At 43.5% G+C, this 27,596-nt stretch overlaps 1 protein-coding gene across 1 annotated transcript in view; it reads right to left on the bottom strand.

Moving 5' to 3' along the window:
- The window catches only part of LOC311225759 (ryanodine receptor 3), a gene marked incomplete at both ends in the record, with an annotated part of 274,770 nt that overhangs the window by 79,594 nt on the left and 167,580 nt on the right, over positions 1 to 27,596 (bottom strand). The window contains 16 exon segments of the mRNA XM_084311153.1: positions 336 to 396; positions 931 to 980; positions 1,259 to 1,380; positions 1,637 to 1,704; positions 2,008 to 2,123; positions 3,905 to 4,028; positions 4,911 to 4,986; positions 5,340 to 5,402; positions 8,170 to 8,316; positions 11,223 to 11,312; positions 11,800 to 11,878; positions 12,238 to 12,401; positions 14,905 to 15,045; positions 16,517 to 16,607; positions 17,695 to 17,915; positions 21,282 to 21,479. Coding sequence (XP_084167279.1) covers positions 336 to 396; positions 931 to 980; positions 1,259 to 1,380; positions 1,637 to 1,704; positions 2,008 to 2,123; positions 3,905 to 4,028; positions 4,911 to 4,986; positions 5,340 to 5,402; positions 8,170 to 8,316; positions 11,223 to 11,312; positions 11,800 to 11,878; positions 12,238 to 12,401; positions 14,905 to 15,045; positions 16,517 to 16,607; positions 17,695 to 17,915; positions 21,282 to 21,479 — 1,811 coding nt within the window.

Below are 27,596 nucleotides of genomic sequence, written 5' to 3'. Positions count from 1 at the left end.
TAATCGGATGCATTACTGCTTCAGATTCGGTAGTTTGGTATTATTTATATCGTTTTTTATTTTTTTACTTGTATGTGAGACTTTGTTCTCTTTATTTGCTACACATCCCACTAAAGCGCAAGAGCCAAGTTCTCAGTACGTTTTGTGTCTGTGGACAGAACAGAACAGAACAGAACAGAATAGAATAGAACAGAACAGAACAGAATAGAATAGAATAGAATAGAATAGAATAGAACAGAACAGGACAGAACAGAACAGAACAGAACAGAACAGAACAGGACAGAACAGAACAGAACAGAACAGAACAGAACAGAACAGAACAGAACAGTGCCCACCTGGTGTCCAGGGTGTGTGCCAGGATATGAAGGCAACTCACCATGGTGGTGGAGTCACTCCCTGCAAGAAAACACATCATACACACACACATGTATACGTATATTATACATGGATGCACGCGCGCACACACACAGACATAAACACATTAGTAACACATACAAACACAAATTTAACAAGCCACCATCAGTACTACACACACACACACACACACACACACACACACACACACACACACACACACACACACACACACACACACACACACACACACACACACACACACACACACACACACACACACACACACACACACACACACACACACACACACACACACACACACACACACACACACACACACACACACACACACACACACACACACACACACACACACACACACACACACACACACACACACACACACACACACACACACACACACACACACACACACACACACACACACACACACACACACACACACACACACACACACACACACACACACACACACACACACACACACACACACACACACACACACACACACACACACACACACACACACGCACAGAGAAGAGCAGGGCTTACCAAAGAGGGAAATCCTATGTCTGACAAGAGCTGCCAATTTACAGAACAGGCTAGAAACGTAAAGGATGGAAAAGGAAGAAGTAGATTACAGAGAGATTACAGCGAGTAGAGTGTGATTTAGAACCAGCTGAGAAATGGGGTGTGTGTTTGTGTGTGTGTGTTTTCAAATGATGATAATGAGTTGAGCTTATTTGCTGAGAAAATGCATATTCATGTGCTCTGCTGTAGAATTCTAGGATGCTTTACTTCTTCATAACTACAGCATTTGATTGTTTGAATGTTGAGTACGGCCTCGAGTACTGATTGTAAGCAGTTAAAGCGTGTGTACCTGGTGACCATCTCCTTCTCCTTGTTGGAGGCGTAGCCACTGCTGCTGAGGTTCTTACTGGGAGATGAGAGGAAGTAGAGGGTGTGGTTCTTGAAGTACTGGTCGATGAGAGGAAGGAGGACCTGATGGAGGACAGCAGTGGTGGTGAGACCTGTGGGGGTCTATGTATAGGAACCTCACCAACCCGTCCTGTACTGCACTGGTACCAGAGTTGGAGAAGCCCTTCGACTGAATCAAAAGTGCACTTTTCTTTTGTCTCCTTCATTAGCGTTCCGGATTTGAAACTGGATGTTTTTTTTGTCCAATGAGAGGAAGTGAAAGTCCTTGCTAGCATGACTGACCCCTGTAACACAATATTGTAATGTAAAACATACTTACTTTTGCAAAGAACTTGATCCCTTGTTCATGAGGCGACCGGTCTGTCTTCCCACTGGAGGCCATGGCCTCTGGAATAACATCAAGTTCAGATGTACTGTGTAATATAATAATATAATATATATATAAATAATAATAATAATAATAATAATAATAATAATAATAATAATAATAATAATAATAATAATAATAATAATAATAATAATAATAATAATAATAATAATAATAATAATAATAATAATAATAATAATAATAATAATAATAATAATAATAATAATAATAATAATAATAATAATAATAATAATAATAATAATAATAATAATACTGTGTGTGAAAGTCTGTCATGGGCCGTGTGAGATGCACTACGCTCTTACCCAGGTGAGCGATGAACTCCTGGGCTGAGTCCACATACTTCAGCAGCTTCTTGAGGAACTTGTAGGCGAACCTCTTCTCCATGGAGGACGAGTCCTGATCCATGTCCTTCAGACCTCTGGAACACAAGGAGACGTCCCATAGAAATCAACAGAACTTTTGGGGTGGGGTTCATTTGATTGACATCCTAAAGTACCTGCGCATTTACACGTTTTATAAAGATGGGGGCACTCGAAATCTAATTGGACAGTTTTTTTCAGTGAGTGAGTGAGTGACACAACTCAAGAATTAGGCACTTTTTCCAAAAAGAGAAAACTATACTGCCCTGTCAAGGCAGACCGCAGTAACTTCCAAACAGTGAAACTGAGAAAAATGGCTTTAAAGTTTTTTGACTTGCCATCCAACATGTGTTATAGGTAGATAGATGATAGTACCCAGATTTAACATGTATTAATGAAGTAATCTTTAGGCATACAAAAATACGATTAATTATTTTAATTAACCCCCAAAAATCAGATACTGCACTCTGCTGCACAGTTCCCCTAAATAATTATACAGGTAATGTACAGGCAAAGTGCAGTAACTTCAAATACAATGTTGTTTTCCCTCCAGATTTCATAACTTAACCTAGCCATTTTATTTGGATCATCATCATTCCAATATATTCAGGTGTTAAATTTCATTTTCAAAATGGCTTGGTTACATTTTGGATGGCAAGTCAAAAAAATTTAAAGCCATTTTTCACTGTTTGGAAGTTACTGCAGTCTGCCTGGGTTTTGAGTGTGATTTTGTAGTTACTGCAGTTTTTAAAACCCCATATCTCCAAAACTGAGCGACATTAACATCTGAAACTTGGTCACAAGATAAAACATTTATTGACAAGTTCAATTTCACTCATAACTAAATTTTGACTTTTTTCGAGTTACTGCGGTTAGCCTTGACAGGGCAGTATAACTCGACTGTAGTGACTTTTCAATTGCAAACGCTTCAAGGACAGAACTCACCCCAGTCATTAACCAGCTATGCTAATTACGACAGGACAGCTGTTTCAATTACAAATCACTGGTGGTTGTTGGTCCAAACACCCTGTAGTAGAACACAGTGGCACCATTATTGTCATGGTTCTACCATGTCAGTACTCCTGCCTCTCTCTGTTCTCTTCCCTACTCTACCACTCTCATTATCTGATATTAGTTACAGCTGGTGTGTCACGAGGCAGCTGATCTGCAGTCTGGAGGCATGCATCATGGTATATAAACCCGCCTCAGACGTGGAGCAGCTGTCATCTCGTACCACGTTAGTCACGTTATTACAGTATATTCTTGTTCTCTACTCTGTTGCTTAAGTTGTTCGCCTGGATCTCTTGTTCATCCACCTTGTCCTAATCTCTATTCTCATCCTTTCTCCTAGCCTGTACGGTGAAGACCTGGAGACACTGACCTGCCGGCTAAGACCTGGAGACACTGGCCTGCTGGTGAAGACCTGGAGACACTGACCTGCTGGTTAAGACCTGGAGACACTGACCTGCTGGTGTAGACCTGGAGACACTGGCCTGCTGGTGAAGACCTGGAGACACTGGCCTTGCTCACAACCTTGTTCTAATCTCTATTCTAATCCTCTCTCCTAGCCTGCACGGTGAAGAACTGGAGACACTGACCTGCCGGCTAAGACCTGGAGACACTGGCCTGGTTCACAAAGTACTGCTCTGACCTACGCCCGGCTGACGACAACTGCTCCTGCTCTCACCCAGCCTGTGTGACTTCCATACCCCCGTATATATCCTGGACATTACGATGACCTCCTCTGTGTACCGACCCATGCCTGGACTTAGACCACTAAAAGATGCGTTTGGAACTGGACACTACTGTATATATAATAATATGCTGTGTGTGTTCTGACCTGGCGATAGAGTAGCTGTTGATCTGCAGGAAGCGGAACAGGTCCTGGGCCTTCTCTCTGTCTCGGCCCTTCTCCTTGGCGGTCAGCGTGTCATAGGGCACCAGTAGGGGATGCGTTCCTCCACCTGGTACCAACAGAACCACAACCCACAGACAGCCCAGCGGTCCGTTAAGAGTGTGTCAGCCGTGGCCGGCCTGTGTCTCCGTCTGACAACAGATGGTGTCACGCAGCGACTCCCGCTGCTCATTGTGAATCCATTCTGTCGGGGAGGAGCTGGGGAGACAGGCACGCATATGCTCCAAGACAGACAAGACGCATACGCTTTTTTCTATACTTGTGAGGATCGTCCATTGTTGTGTGTGTTCAATGGAAAAACAGTATTGGCCATTGTCTAGGAGCCACCCTGAGTATCCCAGCGCTGTCTGTTTGTAAATCAGACAGTCCTAGCCTGAGATACGTGAACATAAAGATCTGTTGGCAGGGACAGAAGACGCCCCGCTGTGCTTCTGCAAGCCGGCATGAAGCAGCGACTCGGCTGCGGTGAGCTTTCCAAAATTTGGCAACACATAGTTCCCATGGGTAACTTTTGACAGCGAACATAATGACACCAACACCGGGAACCCACTCAAATGGCCGAACCGGGCAGGACCACACCTAAAATGTGACATTATTATATTTCTGGGAGGCGTTTCTTTTGGTGCAGACCAGCCAAAAGGTCCTCACAACACAAAATTCCCTCACAAGAATGGTGGGCTGTCATGGGTTGGTTCTCACAAGTATAGAAAAACCAAGCAAACACACACACTCACCTACACAAATTCTCTCTAAATGTCAAATGTAAATCTCTCTCTCTCTCTCTCTCTCTCTCTCTCTCTCTCTCTCTCTCTCTCTCTCTCTCTCTCTCTCTCTCTCTCTCTCTCTCTCTCTCTCTCTCTCTCTCTCTCTCTCTCTCTCTCTCTCTCTCTCTGTTGTAGCATGTGTGAGTGATTAAATACATCAGAATCACCTCTGCTTCCAAGGTCGCTCTTTTTCTTCTTGGCCCAGATGTTATGGTAATTTTCAGCCACCACCTCCACCATGGCCTTGGGTGAAAGACAAAACGGATACATGTTCACACCCACATGACACCGTATAGCACTATTATTAGGGCTGGGCAATAATTCAACATTGCTGCTTTTTTGGTCTTTCATCACGATCATATCGCGATTAATTACATTATCGTAATACTGTGATAGATAATTCTGTTGTCTGAACTAATGACAACAAGATAATAACTCACATTTCTATATATGAGGGAATAGATCAATGCAATGAATTGGATTATATAACATGTTCGTTTGATTTCTTCTACGGTACATCACCCAGCCCTACTCGCTATTTAGCTCATATTCACGTGAGACGTCATTCACTGTAAAACAGCGGTGGGGTCACTCACCTGCAGTTCCCTGGACAGAACCACGTTGCTTGTGTCGATCGGGCTCGGGTTGAAACCGTTTGCCTGCCAATGTTCAAAAGGCAAAGTTGTCAAAGATAAAGTGAGGTTCTTCAGGAGTAGTATCAGTATCAGTATCAAGAGGTTCTTTAAATAAAGATAAGGAGACAGAATTTGAAAGATCTTCCTGAACGAGAAGGGTTACAGTTTGAGGCTGGGGTGTACAGCCTGAACAAGAAGGTTTACAGTTTGAGGCTGGGGTGTACAGCCTGAACGAGAAGGTTTACAGTTTGAGGCTGGGGTGTACAGCCTGAACAAGAAGGTTTACAGTTTGAGGCTGGGCTGTACAGGAACAAGAAGGTTTACAGTGTGAGGCTGGGCTGTACAGCCTGAACAAGAAGGTTTACAGTTTGAGGCTGGGGTGTACAGCCTGAACAAGAAGGTTTACAGTTTGAGGCTGGGCTGTACAGCCTGAACAAGAAGGTTTACAGTGTGAGGCTGGGGTGTACAGCCTGAACAAGAAGGTTTACAGTGTGAGGCTGGGCTGTACAGCCTGAATAAGAAGGTTTACAGTTGGAGGCTGGGGTTTACAGCCTGAACGAGAAGGTTTACAGTTTGAGGCTGGGGTGTACAGGAAGCGTGAACACTTAAGGTAACTAACTTGCATTCACCGTTTCTCTGATTGGCCACGACGCCCACGTGACCGCGCGCTAGCACGCCCCCTTTTCCACGCCTGCCGCTCTGTGTGTTGTGTTGCAGCGTGCGGCAGAGGTCCCTGCCTTCCTCAATTTATACGCATGGAAGTATTGACTACGCCGTAACAAATCATTAAAAAAATATACCGTTAACTGGAATATGTTGTGCCTTTACACATATGTTGGATTATGTAATTGGTTTGTCATGACAAACAAATAAAAAAAATCGCAATTTACCCGGTGGCTACAACAACACACAGTGACTGCATGTAGTCACTGTGTGTTGTTGTAGCCACCTCCTCAGAGGCAGGCGTACTAAGCTCCCCCTTAAGCTCCAGGAGAGAGGAGAGAGGCTGAAAACCTGCAGTTCTTGCCCGACTGATGGGAGCCGAATCCCGGATCCGATTTGTCTGATGAATACCCCCAAAAAAAAAACTCAGCCAGCGGGGAGAATATGCTGCCGCGAGCGGCATCGCTGAGCTCTGGTGTCCGCTGGAGCAAGCCAGAGACAGCCGGCGATGCGATATTTTATTGGTTTGTCATGACAAACCAATTACATAATCCAACATATGTGTAAAGGCACAACATATTCCAGTTAACGGTATATTTTTTTAATTATTCGTTACGGCGTAGTCAATACTTCCATGCGTATAAATTGAGGAAGGCAGCGACCTCTGCCGCGCGTCTGCCGCGCGCGCGACAGGCGTGGATAAGGGGGCGTGCTAGCGCGCGGTCACGTGGGAGTCGTGGCCAATCAGACAAAAATCAGAGAAACGCTGAACGCAAGTTAGTTACCTTAAGTGTTCACGTGTACAGGAACAAGAAGGTTTACAGTTTGAGGCTGGGCTGTACAGCCTGAACACGAAGGTTTACAGTTTGAGGCTGGGCTGTACAGCCTGAACACAAAGGTTTACAGTTTGAGGCTGGGCTATACAGCCTGAACACGAAGGTTTACAGTGTGAGGCTGGGGTGTACAGCCTGAACACGAAGGTTTACAGTTTGAGGCTGGGGTGTACAGCCTGAACAAGAAGGTTTACAGTGTGAGGCTGGGGTGTACAGCCTGAACAAGAAGGTTTACAGTTGGAGGCTGGGGTGTACAGCCTGAACAAGAAGGGTTACAGTTGGAGGCTGGGGTGTACAGCCTGAACAAGAAGGTTTACAGTTGGAGGCTGGGGTGTACAGCCTGAACAAGAAGGGTTACAGTTGGAGGCTGGGGTGTACAGCCTGAACAAGAAGGTTTACAGTTTGAGGCTGGGGTGTACAGCCTGAACAAGAAGGGTTACAGTTTGAGGCTGGGGTGTACAGCCTGAACAAGAAGGTTTACAGTTGGAGGCTGGGGTGTACAGCCTGAACAAGAAGGTTTACAGTTGGAGGCTGGGGTGTACAGCATAGGGCTGGGCGATATAACGATAAATATCGCGATATATTTTAATAATCGATATCGAATATCGAAATTTAAAAGAAATTGAAAATTTTTTTTTTTTTTTTTTTTTACCTGCAACAGGGCAGTTTTAAAACCAGAGACAGTGGACAGACTTGTCTTTCTTGCCTGCAACTTAAAGTAATGGCTTTGCTTGTCCAAATGACAATACTGACCAAATTCAGATTTCTTTTTCTCTTGTCCATTTATTTTGTTTGCTTTCTAATTTAAAATACATTTTGAAACCGTCTGTACACAGTAGGCTATGTGTGCTAGCAGAACTAGACTCCAGTCACAAGTCACAGTGCACATGTGCGGTGGTTTGTCCACCAAAAAAGCGCCAAAAGATCGAAAATAAACTAGCAGAGCCAGAACTGTTCAACTCCTCTGGAGCCACAGCCAGCAGAGAAGCCGGTTTACTTTAGCTTTTAAACCAGCTGCAGCCTGAGAACTGGAGTGTGAGGGGATGTAACACTAAAGATGGCGGCAATGACAAAGAATTGCTGCAAAATAAACATACATCTGTTGTTAAAAAAAAAAAAAAAAAAAAAAAAATGTATACTTATAACAATTCGATAATTATCGATATCGAGAAATAAAATAAAATTATCATATCGTTATCGCGATATGATTTTTTTCCATATCGCCCAGCCCTACAGCACAGTGTGAAACAAGAAGGTTTACAGTTTGAGGCTGGGGTGTAGCTACAGCACAGTACCTGTGAAACCTGAGAGACCTTGCGCATCTTCTCGCTCTCCCGCTGTTGAGACGTGGTCTCTCCGTCCTTGGTCCTGTCAATGTTCCAGCCCATGGCCAGTATGCTCTTCAGAGACTCTCTCACCGGCCACCTGTAGATCTCCTTCTCCTGAGGAACAGGGATACATTAGATTAGATTCAAATGTATTGTCATACGTTATAAGTACAGTACAATGAAAGAATCAAGAATCAAGAGGTTTATTTGTCACATACATGCCAGGGCATACAGTGAAATGCGGGTGGTCTTGCCCGCATTGATTGTGCAAAATACAATATAAAATAGAATAAAATAGGCATCGAAAAAATAAAATAGATAAGACACAAGATATGCATGGTAAAAAAAATACATGCTACAGTAGGTTCCTGAGAAACTGGTTCTTATATACACTACTATGAAATATACAATTTACAATGTTAACTCTTACTGTATCTAAACTATATAGTACCTCCTAGTGTTTCTAAAGATTCTATTTTTTAAAGTGACATTTTGTTTAAAGTGATTTTTTTTGCGGTGTGTGTGTGTGTGTGTGTGTGTGTGTGTGTGTGTGTGTGTGTGTGTGTGTGTGTGTGTGTGTGTGTGTGTGTGTGTGTGTGTGTGTGTGTGTGTGTGTGTGTGTGTGTGTGTGTGTGTGTATTTGTGAGTGGAGAGTTCAGTGTTCAGTGTTCTGATGGCCTGGGGGAAGAAGTCGGAGAGTCGGAGTCTCTCTGTTCTTGCAGCGTGTGACCGTAGGCGCTTGCCTGCAGCAGCTTAAACAGGCTGTTGTTGGGGTGGTGAGGGTCTTTCATAATTCTGCAGGCTCTGGATTTGCACCTCCTGTTATATAAGTCCTGCAGGGGTGGTAGTGCAATACCCGTAGTACACTCAGCTGTGCGCACCACTCTCTGGAGTGCCTTCCTGTCCTGTGCCGTGCTGTTTCCAAACCAGGCAGTGATGTTTCCAGTCAGAATGCTCTCTACAGCCCCGGAGTAGAAGGAGTGGAGTATCTTCCCCGATACTCTGAACTTCCTTAGCTGTCTCAGGTGATAGAGGCGCTGTTTTGCCTTTTTCACCACAGAATCTATGTATGTAGACCATGTCAGGTCCTCTGTGATGTGGACTCCCAGGTACTTGAAACTGCTCACCCTGTCCACGATAGCCCCGTTTATCCACTCTTTGGTTTTACCAATGTTCAGGAGTAGGCTGTTGTCCCGGCACCATCATGCCAGTTCATCAACCTCCTCCCGATAGGCCTTCTCGTCATTGTTAGAGATCAGCCCCACCACCACCATGTCGTCTGCAAACTTCACTATGGAGTTGGAGCTAAACCTGGCCACACAGTCATGTGTGTACAGTGAGTAGAGCAGGGGCTCAGAACGCAGCTCTGGGGGGACCCGATACTCAGGGTGATTTTGCTGGAGGTATGACCCCACACCCTGACCGCCTGGGGCCTGTCACTTAGAAAGTCCAGGATCCAGGCGCTCATGGCGGAGCTCAGACCCAGATCGATCAGCTTGTCAACCAGTCTGGTGGGGACTATGGTGTTGAAAGCTGAACTATAGTCAATGAACAGCAATCTCACATAGCCCCCTTCTGACTGTCAAGGTGAGATAGTGTCTTGTGCAGTACTTGGGAGACCGCATCGTCAGTGGACCTGTTTGCCCTGTATGCAAACTGCAGTGGGTCCATGTTACTAGGGAGGGAGGCACAGATGTAATCCTTGACCAGCCTCTCAAAGCATTTCATGACCACAGAGTTGAGTGCCACCGGTCTGTAGTCATTCAGGCTTGTTGGAGAGGAGTTTTTTGGCACAGGGATTATGGTTGACATCTTGAAGCAGGCAGGGACCACGGACTCAGCCAGAGTCATATATTGAATATGGATGTAAATACTGGGGCCAGCTGGTTTGCACAGGACTTAAGTATTCGTCCTGTTATCCCATCTGGGCCAGCCACTTTCCGAGTATTTATACCCTTAAACATCAATCTCACGGTGTGTTCCGTCAATGAGAGTGTCCCCCCCACCCCCCTGTGGATGAGCCCCCCCTTCCCGCGGCAGCCGGCGCGTCAGTGGCGTCATTAGCCGGTGAGCTAACGTCGCCACTGCTCGCTCCAAACCTGGCGTAAAAGGAGTTTAGTTCATCCGCGAGAGAGGCGTCGGCACTCACTATTGAGGGGGGACTGACTTTATAATCAGTTATCATTCGTACTCCCCGCCATAAGCCTCTCGTGACGTTCTGTGCCATCTGTGTCTCCATCTTGTTCGCATATCGCCGTTTAGCAGCCCGCACCTCCTTGCGTAGCATATAGGCTGCTACCTTATACTCTTCCATACTTCCCGATGCTCGGCCCGAGTTGTAAGCAGCGGTACGAGCATTCAGAGCCACTCGGATGGAATTGTCGGATGGAAAATGTAACAGTAAAAAAGTACAATAGTAATATACAATGTACAGGTGTAAAATATATAAATGAGTACTACTGAGTGTAGTGCTAATCCGATGTATGTACAGATTTATAATATTAATATGTACAGTGATACAGATAAAGACAGTGTGGTAGTACTAGTGGTCATACTGGCCAGCAGCGTAACTAGTTAGAGTAGGTAAGGGATATGTATAGATAATATAGATACAGTATCTACAGATAAAAAGGATTATGTGCAGGTTTGTACAGACAGATGGGGATAGATATCTATACCGTAAGAATAAATATATATATACGGTATATACAGCATTATTGTACATGCTATCATACATAATTATATAGGTTATATGCAGGTGTATACGTAGGTATATAGGCAGGTATATTCAGACAGATATGGATATATACATATATATACACAGCATTCTTGTGCATTCTACAGAGTATATGGGATTATATATTAAGATTATTATGATTACTATGATTACAGTGTAGGGAAGTTGTAGACAGTTGTTTACAAAGAAACAACACCAAAACAACTCCTTGATTTTCCTTGAATCATTTTCCTTGATAACATTGTTGTTGTCAAATCTGCATGTTCAGATAGTGCTCTTGTACCTTCTCTGTCAGAGCTTTGTAGGTCTTGAGCTGAGGGTGAATCTTGGCCTTCTCGTCCACACAGTCCCCATACTTCCAACCCAGCAACACCTAAAGCACACAACACACAACACGGCCAACTGTCTATGAGGTTGGAAGCAGTCTTGTCCTGAGAGCTGCATAGATTAGACCTGATTCATGATTAATTAGTCAGACTGGATATTCCATTACTGTAGGTCAAAGTACACACAATACTGTACATTAAAGGTGCTATAGATAACATTCAGCCACTAGATGTCGCACTAGAACACCATCATGTCATTTATCCAATGCATTCCACGTGAGGAAATGGGAGTGTATTACATGCCTGCAACAACATACATTTTGTCTTTTTGAAAGATTACTCTACATAAAATGTTTATCTATAGCACCTTTAAAGAGACAATGCAAATTTAGCACTGGCTGTTTTTTTTCCCATTTTTGAAAGATGCACTAGTGCAAGCTTGGCAGAAGGCACTTTAGCCTTATCTTTCTCGGCATCTTTAGCCGTACCTTCTCTGCATCTTTATCCGTACCTTCTCTGCATCTTTATCCTTACCTTCTCTGCACACCATTTGTCATGGAAATGCTCAGCATATTTGTTGGCAAAGTGCTCCAGCTTCTCTGGAAGAGATATGCTGAGTAGCGAGAGAGAGAGAGAGAGAGAGAGAGAGAGAGAGAGAGAGAGAGAGAGAGAGAGAGAGAGAGAGAGAGAGAGAGAGAGAGAGAGAGAGAGAGAGAGAGAGAGAGAGAGAGAGAGAGAGAGAGAGAGAGAGAGAGAGAGAGCAAGAATAAGTCACAGAGGTGCAAATCGAATACACCTGTTGCAGCATGCTCGGATTAAAAAATTTAAAGGCACGGCCATAAACAATACCAGCAGTGCACGTTTAATCAACTTAATGGCGTACATTGTTTATGGCCTTTATAAAAAGTTACTATGTATTGTGTCTGACTGGTGTCATATTTCACATGGTCTTATGGCCCCAGTATTGCTTACTTAGCTGTATTGATGGGCTTGGGGTCGAAGTTCCCCTGAGCGTCCACAGACACAGGCTTCTCCACCGTGGCGCTGATGGAGGCGTCCACGTAGTCTGGTGGCAACGCTCCAGCTATAGCACTGAGGCAAGGCATGGCCATTTTGAAGAGCTCTGCGTCATACTTCTGCTAGGGGAGAGGAGATAATACTCTTTAGAGAATGTAAATACAAATCCATCCTTCATATCGTTACATTACAAATTATCACTTCCTAATTAATTTATCAGCAGCTCTTCACTTGATAATACTTAATTACAGTGTAATTACTGTGTGATAACGCGGAAATAACAGCCAGACCTGATAAAACTTCTGGAGATAGCCTTGTTCCATAATTACAAATAACTCTTCATCATTACAAAGTAATTACATTATTTCAATGTTATTACACAGTAGTGACCTTGTAGTTTGTTCACCGTAATATAAGATAAGATAAGATATTCCTTTATTGATCCCCTTGGGGAAATTCAGGCATCATAGCAGCATGGGGGAGGGGGGAGGGGAGGTACAGGTAGTAGAAGACATACAGGTACAGGTCACAGAATTATAGTACAGTGGAGAAATAAAAATAAAAATAGAATAAAAAGGCAGTGTAAACAATATACAATATAATTAACTCTGGACATGTGCATATGGGCAACAAGGTGCGAGATGAGGGTATGTATGCCCTCTTAGTTATATTTGCCCTACAATAAATATAGTTACATATATAATCTAAATCTAATCCAATATATAATAAAAAAAAAACGAAATGCTAAAAAAATATGAATTGCTACCAATAACAATCGTAGATATTAACCCCTTCACTACCACACTACAAAGGGTTAACGCTTTCACTACCACACTACAGAAGGTTAATACTTTCACTACCACACTACAAAGGGTTAATGCTCTCACTACCACACTACAGAAGGTTAATACTTGCATTACCACACTACAAAGGGTTAACCCTTTCACTATCACAGTGTGGTAGTGAAAGGGAAAGGGTTAAGCGAGGATCCATCCTAAAAATTAAGCTCGCAAAGTCGCCATTCAGCTCAGCCAATGTAACCCTGACTCCCAGAGCCAGCAGATGAGACCTTTAATGTAGAGCCATTCTAGGAGTGGCAGCAACAGAAGCAGAGGCTTTAGATCGAGGACCTGGAGGTCGTCTCTCTCTCCACAGCCTCACGTCCAAGAACAGACATCGGCAACACAAAGACACTTCGAGACAAAGTCGTGTCAAATCAATTCCCATTATCCACATACTTTGATCAAGAAAAACTTGAAACAGAAGGATAGAACTCATTATGGAAATAAATATTAATAGAAACGCTTTTTTTTAACTCTGCATCTTCAAGGACCACAATGGAAACAAGCTCTAGGGCTTTATTGTATTTTTTTTTTATCCTTTTGATCGATATTCTTTGTATTGTATTGCACAATCCTTGTTTTATTGCTTCAATATAAAGACATCAATCAATCAATCTTTGAAAGGATTATAGAATGAATATTAGGCAGAGAGAGCCTCCCTTGTGATACAATTCAATAAAAGGCTTCGCGCTAAAGCCGAGTACAATGAAAAAACTCAAGTGCTTGGGAAAGCGTGCCACATCTCCACAGGAAACCATCCGTTCAAAGCACAGAAGACACACGCTGTGCTGTGGAGACATGCGCTGTGTCTTCTGCACTTTGAGTGAATCGTTCTCTGTGAAGATGTACCACTTTTCTTTTAAACTGTTGAGTTTCTCATATCTCAGTCAAAAAAGACTTTACTGCATTATATCACAAAGAACACTCTGTTTTATGATTTTACCTCGAGGGCCCTTTTGCCCACGCTTTTGTATTAGAATGAATATCAACATTTAGCATGTTTTCGCATCATGGTACCCTGTTTGCAGTCCATTCAATAACTGAGGCAGTAGGGTAGCATTCTGATGAATCTAATTCAATACAATTAGTTTAACTACTACAGTGTATTCATCGAGTATAGTTAAGATTGAATGAATGGGGGCGCAGTGGACTAAGCACTCGCCTACCACCACAGAGACTCTGGGATCGAATCCAGCTGTCAGCGGTACCTCCGGCTTGGTCAGTGGTCCCTATACTAACGCAATTGGCAGTGTTAGCGGGTGGGAAGCCGGTGGGGTGTGTGTCCTGGTTGTTGTAAACTGCGACTCCTACTGGTCGGTCGGGGCGCCTGTTCAGCAGGGAGGGTATCAGGGGGGAAATAGTGTGAACCTCCGCATGCGTTACGTTCCCCCAGTGAGACTCCTCGCTGTCAGGTGAAAAGAAGCGGCTGGCTGACTCCACATGTATCGGAGGAGGCACGTGGTAGTTCTACACCCTCCCCAGGCCGACAGTGCGGCAATGCGCGCAACGACCAGGAAGGGAATTGTCATAACGACTAAATTGGGATGGGTGAAAAATACAGAAAGCCCAACAATAAATATAATTTTTATAATTATATTTACATATAATATAAAAATAATATATATATATTTTTTTTTGAATGAATGGACGTCTGCTGAGCATGTGTTGATACCACGTTGTGATCAGAGCTAGAGAGCGTTTTCATTCAGGTCCGCTCGTTATCTCTCTCTTTGACAGAGAGCCCTCCTATGTTCCCTACAGACACCGGTGACCCCCTCACCCTCTGGGAGAGCGAATCAAACACGCCCCAGAAGATCTTCTTGGTGAGGAGCAGCTCCTCCTCGGAGGACATGCCGTAGCTGCCCCAGCCCGACGGGAGGCAGTAGTACTTCCAGTTCTGCTCGTAGTGATTGGTCAGCAGCTGGGGAGGACATGGAGGGGTCAAAGGTCAACGTGCTAGAGATCACAACGTGAATTCTAATGGGACTTCAATGAGAAACCCACTGTCTCACAATCATAGGTTATATTAAGTAATATTACGGCATGCACACATACTGTCGTGGCATTATGCTGTGCACACATGCACACACACACACACGCAAACACACACGCAAACACACACATGCAAACACACACACACAGACACACACACACACACACACACACACACACACACACACACACACACACACACACACACACACACACACACACACACACACACACACACACACACACACACACACACACACACACACACACACACACACACACACACACACACACACACACACACACACACACACACACACACACACACACCATGCACTGGCACTGTGCCATGCATGTCAAACAGGATACACAGTGAATGATGCATCAGGGTAAATCAATTATTCCGAACTCAGCACAAATGAAATCCTAACACGTCTATCAAAGCAAAGAACAACTATGTCCAGTCTTCCCTCTGGCCTCTAAGTCTCCTGCCATTACTACCACGGAGTACCACGCCCCTCTTGTCCTGTTCTCCTCCACTAGCTGGCCCCTTCCAAGCACACTGCCAACCTGTGTGTGTGTGTGTGTGTGTGTGTGTGTGTGTGTGTGTGTGTGTGTGTGTGTGTGTGTGTGTGTGTGTGTGTGTGTGTGTGTGTGTGTGTGTGTGTGTGTGTGTGTGTGTGTGTGTGTGTGTGTGTGTGTGTGTGTGCGTGCGTGTGTGTGCGTGTACAATATGGGATGTTGTGTGTTTTTGTGCCTGTACCGGTATATACCGGTATGTGTGCTTGAGAGAGAGAGAGAGAGAGAGAGAGAGAGAGAGAGAGAGAGAGAGAGAGAGAGAGAGTGAGACATTTACATTTTACATTTAGTCATTTAACTGACGCTTTTATCCAAAGCGACTTACAAGTTCTGTACGACAAGTCATCAGGAAGGGCACAACTCTATCAGCTGAGTAACAATGTTCATCAAAGTGTTGAGTGCTACAGTGTAGGTTAGTTTATTAGGACAAGTGCATGACAGTAGTTAGTTAGGGTTAGATATATAGATATATAGATATAGAGAGAGGGAGAGAGAGAGAGAGAGAGAGAGAGAGAGAGAGAGAGAGAGAGAGAGAGAGAGAGAGAGAGAGAGAGAGAGAGAGAGAGAGAGAGAGAGAGAGAGAGAGAGAGAGAGAGAGAGAGAGAGAGAGAGAGAGAGAGAGAGAGATGGGGGAAGAACAATCAACGAGACGGACAGACAGACAGGAAGAGACACATAGCGAGGGGAAGAGAGAGAGAGTATAAAGGATGACGGATGATGAGGAGGAGAGAGAGAGAGAGAGAGAGAGAGAGAGAGAGAGAGAGAGAGAGAGAGAGAGAGAGAGAGAGAGAGAGAGAGAGGAGGAACATGGTGGTACCCACCCTGAGAGGCATCTTGCAGTACTCGGTCAGCAAGGGCACGTCAAAGACGAGGCGGCGCAGCAGCTGCTGCAGCATAGAGGGACGCAGGTACCTGCAGGACACCAGGGGACACAGATAAGAGAGGGACCTGCAGGACACCAGGGGACACAGATAAGAGAGGGACCTGCAGGACACCAGGGGACACAGATAAGAGAGGGACCTGCAGGACACCAGGGGACACAGATAAGAGAGGGACCTGCAGGACACCAGGGGACACAGATAAGAGAGGGACCTGCAGGACACCAGGGGACACAGATAAGAGAGGGACATGCAGGACACCAGGGGACACAGATCAGAGAGGACTTGCCCCGGGGGGCCCTCCAGGAGGAACACTAAGACACTAAGATGTCTCACTCTAGTGCTTTTGGGAAAGCGAGCTCTGGACCGTAGTAGTAGGAATATACTATATGATAGCATAAAGTAATGGTTCAGCACTGGCACATAGTGAGAGTGGATAAAGATCTGGAATCTGGAAAATGTTTCAGATCCATGTCTCAAATATATAATATTTATCTTCTGCGATACGGAAACTACTTGTACTGTACAAGGGATTCCCTTTTTGAAGGGGTGGCCGAGTAGTGGTCGAGGTCTAAGCACTCGCCTACCACCACAGAGACTCTGGGTTCGATTCCCGCTGTAAGCGGTACCTCGGGGACTTGGTCAGTTGTCCCTACGAACACAATATTGGCAGTGTTCGCAGGTGGGAAGCCAGTGGGGGAGTCCTGGTCGTTGCAATAGCGACTCCTACTGGTCAGCACGGAGATAGCGTGAACTCCTGCACGCGTTATGCTCTCCCAGTCAAAGTCCTATCTACATGTATTAGGTGAAAAGAAGCGGTCCACATGCATTTACATTTAGTCATTTAGCTGACAACATGCACTGGAGGAGGCATGTGGTAGTCTACACCCTCTCCAGACCGACAGTAGGGCAGCGCAATGACCAGGAGTGAATTGGCAAAACAATTAAAAAAAAATTTAAGTATGTTTTTGAGACTGAGCTACTGATGAAAAATCTGTGGCAGCATATGAACTGATATTGGTGTGAGGAACAAAATGTTCTACAAAATGTTGCATATCGCTTTAACTCGCGACTAATGGTTTTAAATGGTAGTTTAACTGATTTCTGCCGGAGCTCCCTACTTGCAGACGGCCAGCAGGCACTCCTCGATGGCGTCTCTCTGGGCCTTGGTGAGCGACCACCCCTTGGACAGGCGGTAGATGGTGTGCAGGGTGGAGTCGATGAGGGTGGCATAGTGCTCCGTGCCGGCGAAGTGGGGGGCGCAGCGGGTGAGCAGGGGCAGCACGGCCGAGCCAATGTAGCGGTTCATGGCCAGGGACGTCTCTGTGGTGCGCAGACCTTCCTGTAAAAGGTCAAAGGGTCACATCGCGTGGCCATCATCCCGGCATTAGACCTGATTCAAGATTCAAGAGGTTTATTTGTCACATACATACCAGGGCATACTGTGAAATGCGGGTGGCCATACCCGCTTTGATTGTGCAATAATACTGAATAATAAAATAGACATAATAAACAGGTAATAAAATAGACATAATATAGGCATGCTAAATTCCTGAGATAGTGCAATACAATGTTAGCTACGGATTAAGTTTTCAAGTTTCAAGTTTCAAGTTTCTTTAATAGTTGTCATACAGAAGTACAGAATACTTTTGTACAAAATGCTTCTTACTGTTGCGCTCCAGAGACTGTGCATGACAAGATAAGTATGAAATAAAAACATAGTAAAAATAGTAAAAATTAGAAGTAAAAAAAGAGGTCACAGTGTTCAGTTTAGACATATGTACAATGTTCGTAGACGTAGTTACCATACAATATACAATACTGTGCAGTGTACTAATATACAATACTATATAGTGCAAGGCATAAATGGACGGGGTGCAGTTTAGGTACAATTCACAGTAGGTGTACGAGTTGTAGTGCAAATCCTTTATCAATAAATATAAAGTGTAAGTGTGTTTGTGTGATCTAAAGTGTGGAGAGTGGGTGCTGCAGTGTGTTGTTTGTTTGAGTGAGTGTGTGCGTGTGGGTGTGTGTGCTGTGTGCATTTGATGGTTGTTGCATAGTGATTATTGTTCGTTTAGCGATTATTGTTCGTTTAGCAGCCTGATGGCCTGGGGATAGAAGCTCCTTCTGAGTCTTTCTGTGCTCGCCATAAGACTCCGGTATCGCTTGCCGGAGGCACTGGGTCCTATTGTACACTACTAAACAATATACAGTTTTACTTGCTATTTCTAAACTATACTATACAAGAACCACATCATTTCTTTCCTTAAAGTGGCCTTTATTTTCCTCGTTCCTTTAACGTGTCCTTTCCATTTTGTTTAAAGTGACCGTTTGTGTGTGAGCGAATGCAGCATTTGTGTTGTGTGTGTGTGTATGTGTGTGCTCATGTGTACTTGTGTGTGGAGAGTTCAGTGTTCATGCTTATGTCAGTGGTCTGACATTTTCTGTGGTATTGTTATCAACTTTGGACCTGTACTATATAAGACTTCAGGCTATGGACCCATTGTGTTGTCCAGCTCATACCTCTCAGCTGGAACTCTTTTGCAGGCATTTGTTTGCAAAATAATTCAGACGTAAGTAAAAGTTTTATTTTTCAAACCTCTGTAACTTTGCACTCACCACAATTCTACCTGTTGTGGAAGAACATTCAGAATGTTTCCTTTCAAAAGAGCCAGACTTGTGCATCTGCTACAAATGGTTCCAGACCAAAATAGTGACCAATTTACTTTCAGAATGCAATCGACAGGCGTTATGCAAAATATGCCCGACTGCTAAGAGGGTAAACAATATAATAATGATCTTGGTGAAATAAACTCCTGCAAAACCCAGATAATGTTCAGTCAATAAATGTGTCGAATTAGTAAAAAAATTGCCGCCATACACTCATAAAGAATATAGACAGAGTAGTCCACACTGAATAGGGCATTGGGAAAGGGTAGAGACAACAGTAAACAGCTTGCTTATGCTCATGTTGTGTGTTAAATCAGGTGTTGATTCGCTAACGGTTGCTTTAAGCTACAGTAGCAAGTGATGATCCCAGGTGCCTCTCAGTAGGGATCAACTTTGTGTTTGGGCTTATGTCAGTGAGAACAGCTGGGGATCGAGAGGGCTATTCTTAGCTGCTGTCACATTAGCACTGGGAGCCGGTGAGCGTTACCTCTGGGACCTCCAAAACAAGCCTCTCCCTGCTACCATGGGTTAGCCCCCTGCTAATGCGCTCACCTCAGCACAGTATACTCAGAACATACACAGACTGCTTACATCCTAAGGCTCTTGTTGACACTTTCCAGAAATACATTCGCTCACTCTACTCCGCTCCTGTTTTTTTTTTATGTTTTATGTTGCGAAAGGTTGGCGTGAATAAGTTAATCTACTTCAAAAGGAAGCTTATATACAAGAACATATTCAAGATGGTAAATGGACTGCATTTATATAGAGCTTTTATTCAAAGTGCTTTACAATTTATGCCTCACATTCACCCATTCACTCATCGACAGAGGCAACCACGTAAGGTGCCAACCTGCTCATCGGGAGCAGTTATGGGTGAAGTGTTTTCTCAAGGACACTTCGACACACTGGAGGAGGAGGGAGGAGCGGGAATCGAACCGGGTACCTTCTGATTACCAGACGACCGCTCTACCTCCTGAGCCACTGTCAACACAAGATGATGGTCGTTAACACATTGGTTGCCAGCAGGGGGTGCGCGATTTATCGCTTGAGTGCCACCACTCTAATCAATGAGAGGACGAGCACATTTGCGAACGCATAAACTATATCTTAAATTATGGCTATGTGTCTAATATGCCCGTCACTTATCAATGACTTGCTTGCAGTCAACATGTACGAAACAGATTGTTTTTTCATCAGTACATTTCCGTTTTATACCGTTTTAAATACTAGTATAGTTTTGGAGATTTCTAGATAGAAGATTCCGCGATAATAGCTCTTTAGTGGAATACACACAACACGTTGTCATTTTCCGGCTGATTTATGAATCGTTTTCAAATAAATGCTAGATTATCGATAGTATATGTGTACTTATGCACGGTAGAGAAGCAGGCTGAAAAAAATCGATTATCTATGTCCTGCTTGGCACTAACGTTACTCACACACACATACACACATAGGAGACACGTTGTGAACGCTGTGGAAAAAAACTCTGATTAACCCAATACTGGTAAAATAAAGTCCTTACCTCACATCAGATGTTCTGCAAAAAGATTCATCCAATTCCTGATCGCCATTCCAAATATCGATCGCGTTTATTGATCCAACGGTATAACTCAAAACACATAATCGACGTGTCTTCCAGTTCCCTCAGTGGATGCAATAGTCTCAGGTTACATGTCTCAGAAGTCAAATGTGGAGCCCGGAGTTTTTTTTTCTGATGAATTCCAATCGACTCCATTCCAATGGGTGCAATACCATCCGGGAGACGATAGGGGCCGGTATTTGCCCTTTTCGAGCTCAGAGCCAGTCCCAATGATAACATGAGGCTGTATGGATGAAAAATGAATGGATATCGCTAATAAAAGAAATAACGATTAAATAACGAGATTTCTCGTCATTGGCACTCAACGCATGGCGGCCAACAACAACATTTCTCGTCGTTGGCACCCAATGTGTTAAGCAATAGAACTAGTATTTACATGTCCAATGTTTAATTTTATGGTTCTTTGATTAAGGCCACTTGTTTCCCACCTACCGTGTCCAAGGCGGCGGAGGCCCGGAGGTCCGGCAGGAAGCCCACGTCCAGCAGGTGGAGCAGGAAGCTCTGGTCCTCGATACCATACACCCTGTCCAGGAACAGCACCATGGGAGCCTTGTGGTCCGGACAGAAACTGGCCGACATGTCGGGCTCCGTGACTGACCCATCTGGGAGGGTAGGGGGAGAGAAGGAGATCAAAGATAAGAGAAATAGAAGGAATGAGCAGAGAACATGAATTTAGAAATATGGATACTAGAAATAATAGAACAACTTTTCAGCATGAACACAAATGTCTTCCACTGTGTTCTGAATAATTAACAGCCCATACATAATTCATTCATTCAAACCTTTATTTAAAACTCAAAGAACCATTGAGGTTGAGGTTGCCCTCATTTACAATGACGTCGAGTGACAAATCAAAAGAAATAAAAATCTGTTAAATAATTAGAATGATAATAAATACGACAATATTTGTATCATTAACAATTACATTTGGCATTTATAGTCCTGACTCAATGAGGCATCATGAGCATTACACACAGATACTGTATTAATATGCCATATACTGTCTTCTTATCTATGATATTATTTATTGTTGGTTTGATTTATTCCTATTGCTAGAACTAAATAAATGCGTGGATAAACGGCTTAGTGAGGCAGCCTCAGTGCACAAGCACACACACACACACGTACTGTATACGTGCTAAATGAATCGTTCCAGCAAAGTAGGCTTCTATTATTGTAATGACTTGTTTTATTATGTATTATAGTAGTAAGTCCTACTGTAGAACATGACATATCTCATTTAATAATGTCAATACTGAATTGGCTCTGGGCAGCAATCCCCAATTACTTGTCCCAGAGAAAGCTGTTGAAAACACGGGCCCACACCAGTCTGTCCGACTTACAACTGCCTTTTCGAGTTCGTAAATCCTACATAAATCCTACAACGAATTTACAATACGAAGCCGTTCGAGAATGCCGAATAAGTACGTAAATCGAGTTACGAAGGAATTCCTTGGTAACTTTTACGTATGTCCGTTTGAGAATGAGGACCATTGTTTGTCAAACAATGTCAAACTTGAGTGCCTACAGTCTTGAGTGCATAGTAGTATAGACATATTATCATACCTGTAGTAGTAATATAGGCAAGGTAGATTACTTAGTAGTACTCTTCGACATATATATAAAAAAATGTATTCAGTTTTTGAAAATTGGATGGGTTTTGGCTGTCCTGTGGAGCGAGGACTGAGAATAGCCTGCTTCTCTTCTCTTTATACAGTATGTATAAAGCTGAAGCTGCCTCACTAAGCCATTTCTCCACGCATTTATTTATTTATGGAGCATTTATTTATCCACTCTGGTTGGATGGTGTATTGTACTTGTGCTGTATAATGACAATATATATATATATTGTTTTTTTTAACACTCCAAAAATACCATACATCAGCATAAGATATATAGCCTAAAAATAATCCTACTTTTCAGTTATTCTCAAGGACGTAGTCATGCAAAAACTGAAAGAATGAGGCAGCTTGACATCAGGCACATTATTTTGACAGTGACGGTTAGAGCTAGGAGAGAGAGGGGAGGCATTGCTGATTTAAACATGCTTGTCATTTATTTGGTAAAAAAATAAGTTTACCTTTAATAATGTTTGGCACACAAAGACCAAACTGACTGAAAAATATAGGCAACATTTGTCAAAGTATTAACTTAGTGCAAACAAACAAAATAATTAAACCTTTCTATTTTTGTGGCCACATTATAGACAAAGTCCATCAAAATAAAGTATGCATATGCTCAACCAGCACTAGACTTTCTTATCACAAAGGAACAGTCACTGTGTTATTTAAAATAAATAAATCATGTGTACTAAATATTTTCACTGCATGGTACCTAATCGACTCGACTCGCTTTTGCTTTTTGAGTGTCTTGGATGCCGTATTTGAAGTGACGTCACACAAGGAAGTAAATAGTCAACAGTAAGACTGTGTTTGAAGGAGAAGCCCTGATGATATAATATAAACCAACAGCCAATAAATGTGAAGTTATCTTTGAACCTCTGTTGTCAAGCCTCGTCAATATACCCCCCCCCCCCCCCTTCCCCAAAAAATTTAACTGGTGTCGTGGAGTCACTTCACTGTGATCGTTTCCACGGTTAGCTTGCGGCTAACGCTAGTTAGCTTGCGGCTAACTTAACGTTAGCCTAGCTTGTGGCTAACGTTATAACCGAACAATACACACATGCCCCGAACCGGGGAGGTCGTACCGAACGGTGTACGGTTCGAATGCGTACCGTTCCACCCCTAATATATATATATATTCTGATATTATTCATTAGCTGTTGCCGTTTATATTATCATGTATTTCAATGCATTTTTATGAGAGACCGTTCTGGGGACTGAAGCGGGTGCAGTAATTCTGGCAGTCTGAGTGTTAAGCATGAGTCAATAATTGGAGCGAGTTAGATAGAGTTCAAAGTTCCAATCTTCCAAGCATTATTTTGATGTAAGGTGGTATCTTTCCAACAGGGGTTTTATAGATAAACAAATCCAAATATTTATTACGCCTCTCAGCCAGAGAAGACCAGCCCACCTCGTCATACAGGATACAATGGTGAGTACCATATATCACCAGAAACAAATCTGAGAGTGGAATGATAGACAGAGTCTATGGTTTAAGAGTGGAAGTGACGTACCCATAATCCAAAACGGATAAGTAAACTGCTTCAACAATCCTTTTTCTACTAATCATAGGGAGGCTGGTTCTGTTTCTGTAAAATAAGCCATTATTTTGCTGACAATATTGTCTATATGGTATTTAAATGTAAATTCCTTTAGATCCCTTTGCAGTGGATATATCCATACTATTATAATCAATATCTCTGGCTCTAGTAGACAGTATACATTTTGTTTTATTTGCATTAAGTACCAGGTTAAGATTGATACCTGCATCTTGTAGATATTAAAGGAAAGTTGCAGGTTCTCATGCTAATTGTACAGAATCAGCAATACAATGCATTAATAGTGTCATCAGCATACAGATGAACTTGACAGCCGCTCAATGAAGAAACAATATCATTAATATAAATGGTAAAGAGGACAGGGCGCAAAAGTTGTGGAACACGTTTTGTTACCGGCAAGAACTTACTGTAGACTGGACACTACCTGACTTCACACACTCTCAAACAAATCATTCTGAAACCAATCACAAGCATTTCCATCCAAGCCAATAGTGTGTAATCTTCATAAGAGCAAAACATTTTCAACTGTATCAAATGCTTTTTTTGACAGATCTATGAAAAGGGCAGCACTCTTTTTTGCTGTTGTGTGTCGCTAGAGCGAATGTGTGGGCGGAGTCTGTGTGGTGTGCTGTTGTGTGACGATAGAGTGAGTGTGTGGGCGGAATCTGTGTGGTGTGCTGTTGTGTGACGATAGAGTGAGTGTGTGGGCGGAGTCTGTGTGGTGTGCTGTTGTGTGACGATAGAGTGAGTGTGTGGGCGGAGTTTGCTGAGCGGAGTGAACTGAGAAACGTGGCTCATGGTGTTCACACAATCATTATTAATACGACGGGGCCCTGTGTATTATTTTTCAATAAATAAATGACCAGCATCGGCAAAGTGTTTATAAAGAACTAGGCAAGCTAAACAAAACAGTCACCACATTTAACATGTGTAGGCAGAGAAATTGTGTTTTTTGTTTTTGTCTGTGCTTATTGCCTTCCAAAAATGTGTAAGGTTTGAGTTGGAGCTAGTAATTAAGTCTCATTAATAATTTGATTTGGCATTTCTCACAGAGGATGTGCATTTATGTCTACGGTTTCTAAATGTGGACCACTGGTAGTTACATTGGTGCATCTAGCAAGAGACCAGGCTTCCCTAAACAGAGCCGCTAGCTCATCGGAAAGCCAAAGACTTTATCTATCTTTCATTCTAAGCTTTTTGAAGGGTGAATGTCTATAAATGATTGATAGTAAATAGGGATGCCCCAATCACGTTTTTTGCCACCGATACCGATCACCGATCGTCTATGAGCCATATCGGCCGATACACTGCCGATACCGATCGTTTTTGGTTTTATAAAAAATGTAAAAAAAAAATTATATATACCTCCTTTTTTTAATATATATATATTATATAATTATACTTGTAGTTGTATTATCTGTGAGACATCGCCACCACGCAACAAGTCAAAATGCTCGCTATCTGCAAACAGCTCCACTGTCTGTGTGTATACTCTGCTTTGGTCAAATCACATTCAGCATGCCCTCAGCGTCCCCAGTCAGAGCGATAGTTCAACAGGGTCTGAAACGTATAAGATGTGAAGCATGATAGCTAATTAGCCAACAGCTGCAAAAACGAATAATGTCAATTATGTTATAAGACATTGATATCAGGAGCTATCTGTAGCTACTGCTAGCCGGCTAGATAACGTTAGACAACAATGTATTAAACTAAAGTGAACTATTTAACGGAGGTCTCATGCACTAGACTATTGCCGGAGCATTTGTTGATATCATGAGCTATCAGTATCTAGCCAGCTAGATAACGTTAGACAATGCCTCATGTATTAAACTAAAAGTGCATAGTTGACTGGGTCATTTTGTTTAAACAGTAACGTTAGCTAGGTAGCTAACGTTAGCTCATGTAGCGATAGCTAGTTAGCCAACGCTAGCCAGCACCTGCGAAAACAAATGCCAAACTGATGATATCAGACGTTGATATCAGGAGCTATCAGTAGCTAGATAACATTAGACAATGCCTCATGCATTAAACTAAAGTGAATAGGCCATTTTGTTTAATGCTTGTTATGTTGAAAGAAGAGCTCTGAGCTGCTCATGCACTAGACTCGAGTCTAGACTATTGCCGGAGCTTGTTGACATGACGGGTCTGGGAGGGGGAGGAAGAGGGGGAGGGGCATTGCGCTGCAGCAGCAGCAGCTGTGTGCCTGAGAGAGAAGTCAGCGAGTGAGAACTCCGCTGAGAATTGGATCATGTTTTCCGCGCGTGTCTTCGATCGGTTTTCACGATCGGCGAAAATAAAGCATTATCGGAATTCACCAATCTCATATTTATAGTGTATATCGGCCGATACTGATCGCTGGCCGATCGATCGGGGCATCCCTAATAGTAAAGTATTTATGAAACAATCCAGAGCTCGACATCTGGGATTTCAGTAGTATAATAAATATTACTGTGATGGAGGTCATTTATAAAGGCCTGTTCATTCAATTCCTTTCGACAACAACTTGGGATTGGGCAATGATCACTTATCCCCAGAGACAGTAATTTTATCATTTCTATTGGAATATATAGTAAACTTTGTATGGTATTTTACATTAGGCCTGGTAAGGTCTGTAATTAACGGTGATAAATTGAGTTTGCCTCATACTTCTCTCAAATGGTCAGATACAGTGGTCAACCAATACTGTGGAGTCTCTTCTGATTAGGACAGCCATGTGTATTCATTAGGCCGTATGAGAGTATTTTGCTGGAGGCACGGCTCACTGCCTCTGTTCTGTCGACGGGAGCTCCCTGTGTGGCAGGGGGCAAGGCTCGTAGCAGCACATAAGAGGCAAGCATCGCCCTGCTTAGGGAGAACAATCAATAGAGAGAAGAAACAGCCCCGCTGTAGAAATGATAGGGCTTACTCAGACCAATGAAAGTGTGCAGTAAAACACAGAGCTGATTAAAAACACATCACGCAAAAAACAAACGACTGGTCTGCCTTTTCATAGAGCTAGATGTCCTTCTGCGTTGATAGAGCAAGTGTGTGGGCGGAGTCTGTGTGGTGTGCTGTTGTGTGTCGCTAGAGTGAGTGTGTGTGCGGACTCTGTGTGGTGTGCTGTTGTGTGTCGCTAGAGTGAGTGTGTGGGCGGAGTCTGTGTGGTGTGCTGTTGTGTGTCGCTAGAGTGAGTGTGTGGGCGGAGTCTGTGTGGTGTGCTGTTGTGTGTCGCTAGAGTGAGTGTGTGGGCGGAGTCTGTGTGGTGTGCTGTTGTGTGTCGCTAGAGTGAGTGTGTGGGCGGAGTCTGTGTGGTGTGCTGTTGTGTGACGATAGAGTGAGTGTGTGGGCGGAGTCTGTGTGGTGTGCTGTTGTGTGACGATAGAGTGAGTGTGTGGGCGGAGTCTGTGTGGTGTGCTGTTGTGTGTCGCTAGAGTGAGTGTGTGGGCGGAGTCTGTGTGGTGTGCTGTTGTGTGACGATAGAGTGAGTGTGTGGGCGGAGTCTGTGTGGTGTGCTGTTGTGTGTCGCTAGAGTGAGTGTGTGTGCGGAGTCTGTGTGGTGTGCTGTTGTGTGACGATAGAGCGACAGC

The sequence above is a fragment of the Notolepis coatsorum genome (assembly GCF_963971535.1).
Source record: "Notolepis coatsorum genome assembly, chromosome: 3".
Classification (NCBI taxonomy): Eukaryota; Metazoa; Chordata; class Actinopteri; order Aulopiformes; family Paralepididae; genus Notolepis; species Notolepis coatsorum.
Note: the sequence above shows the minus strand (reverse complement) of the source record. Positions and strands in the feature narration are given on the sequence as shown.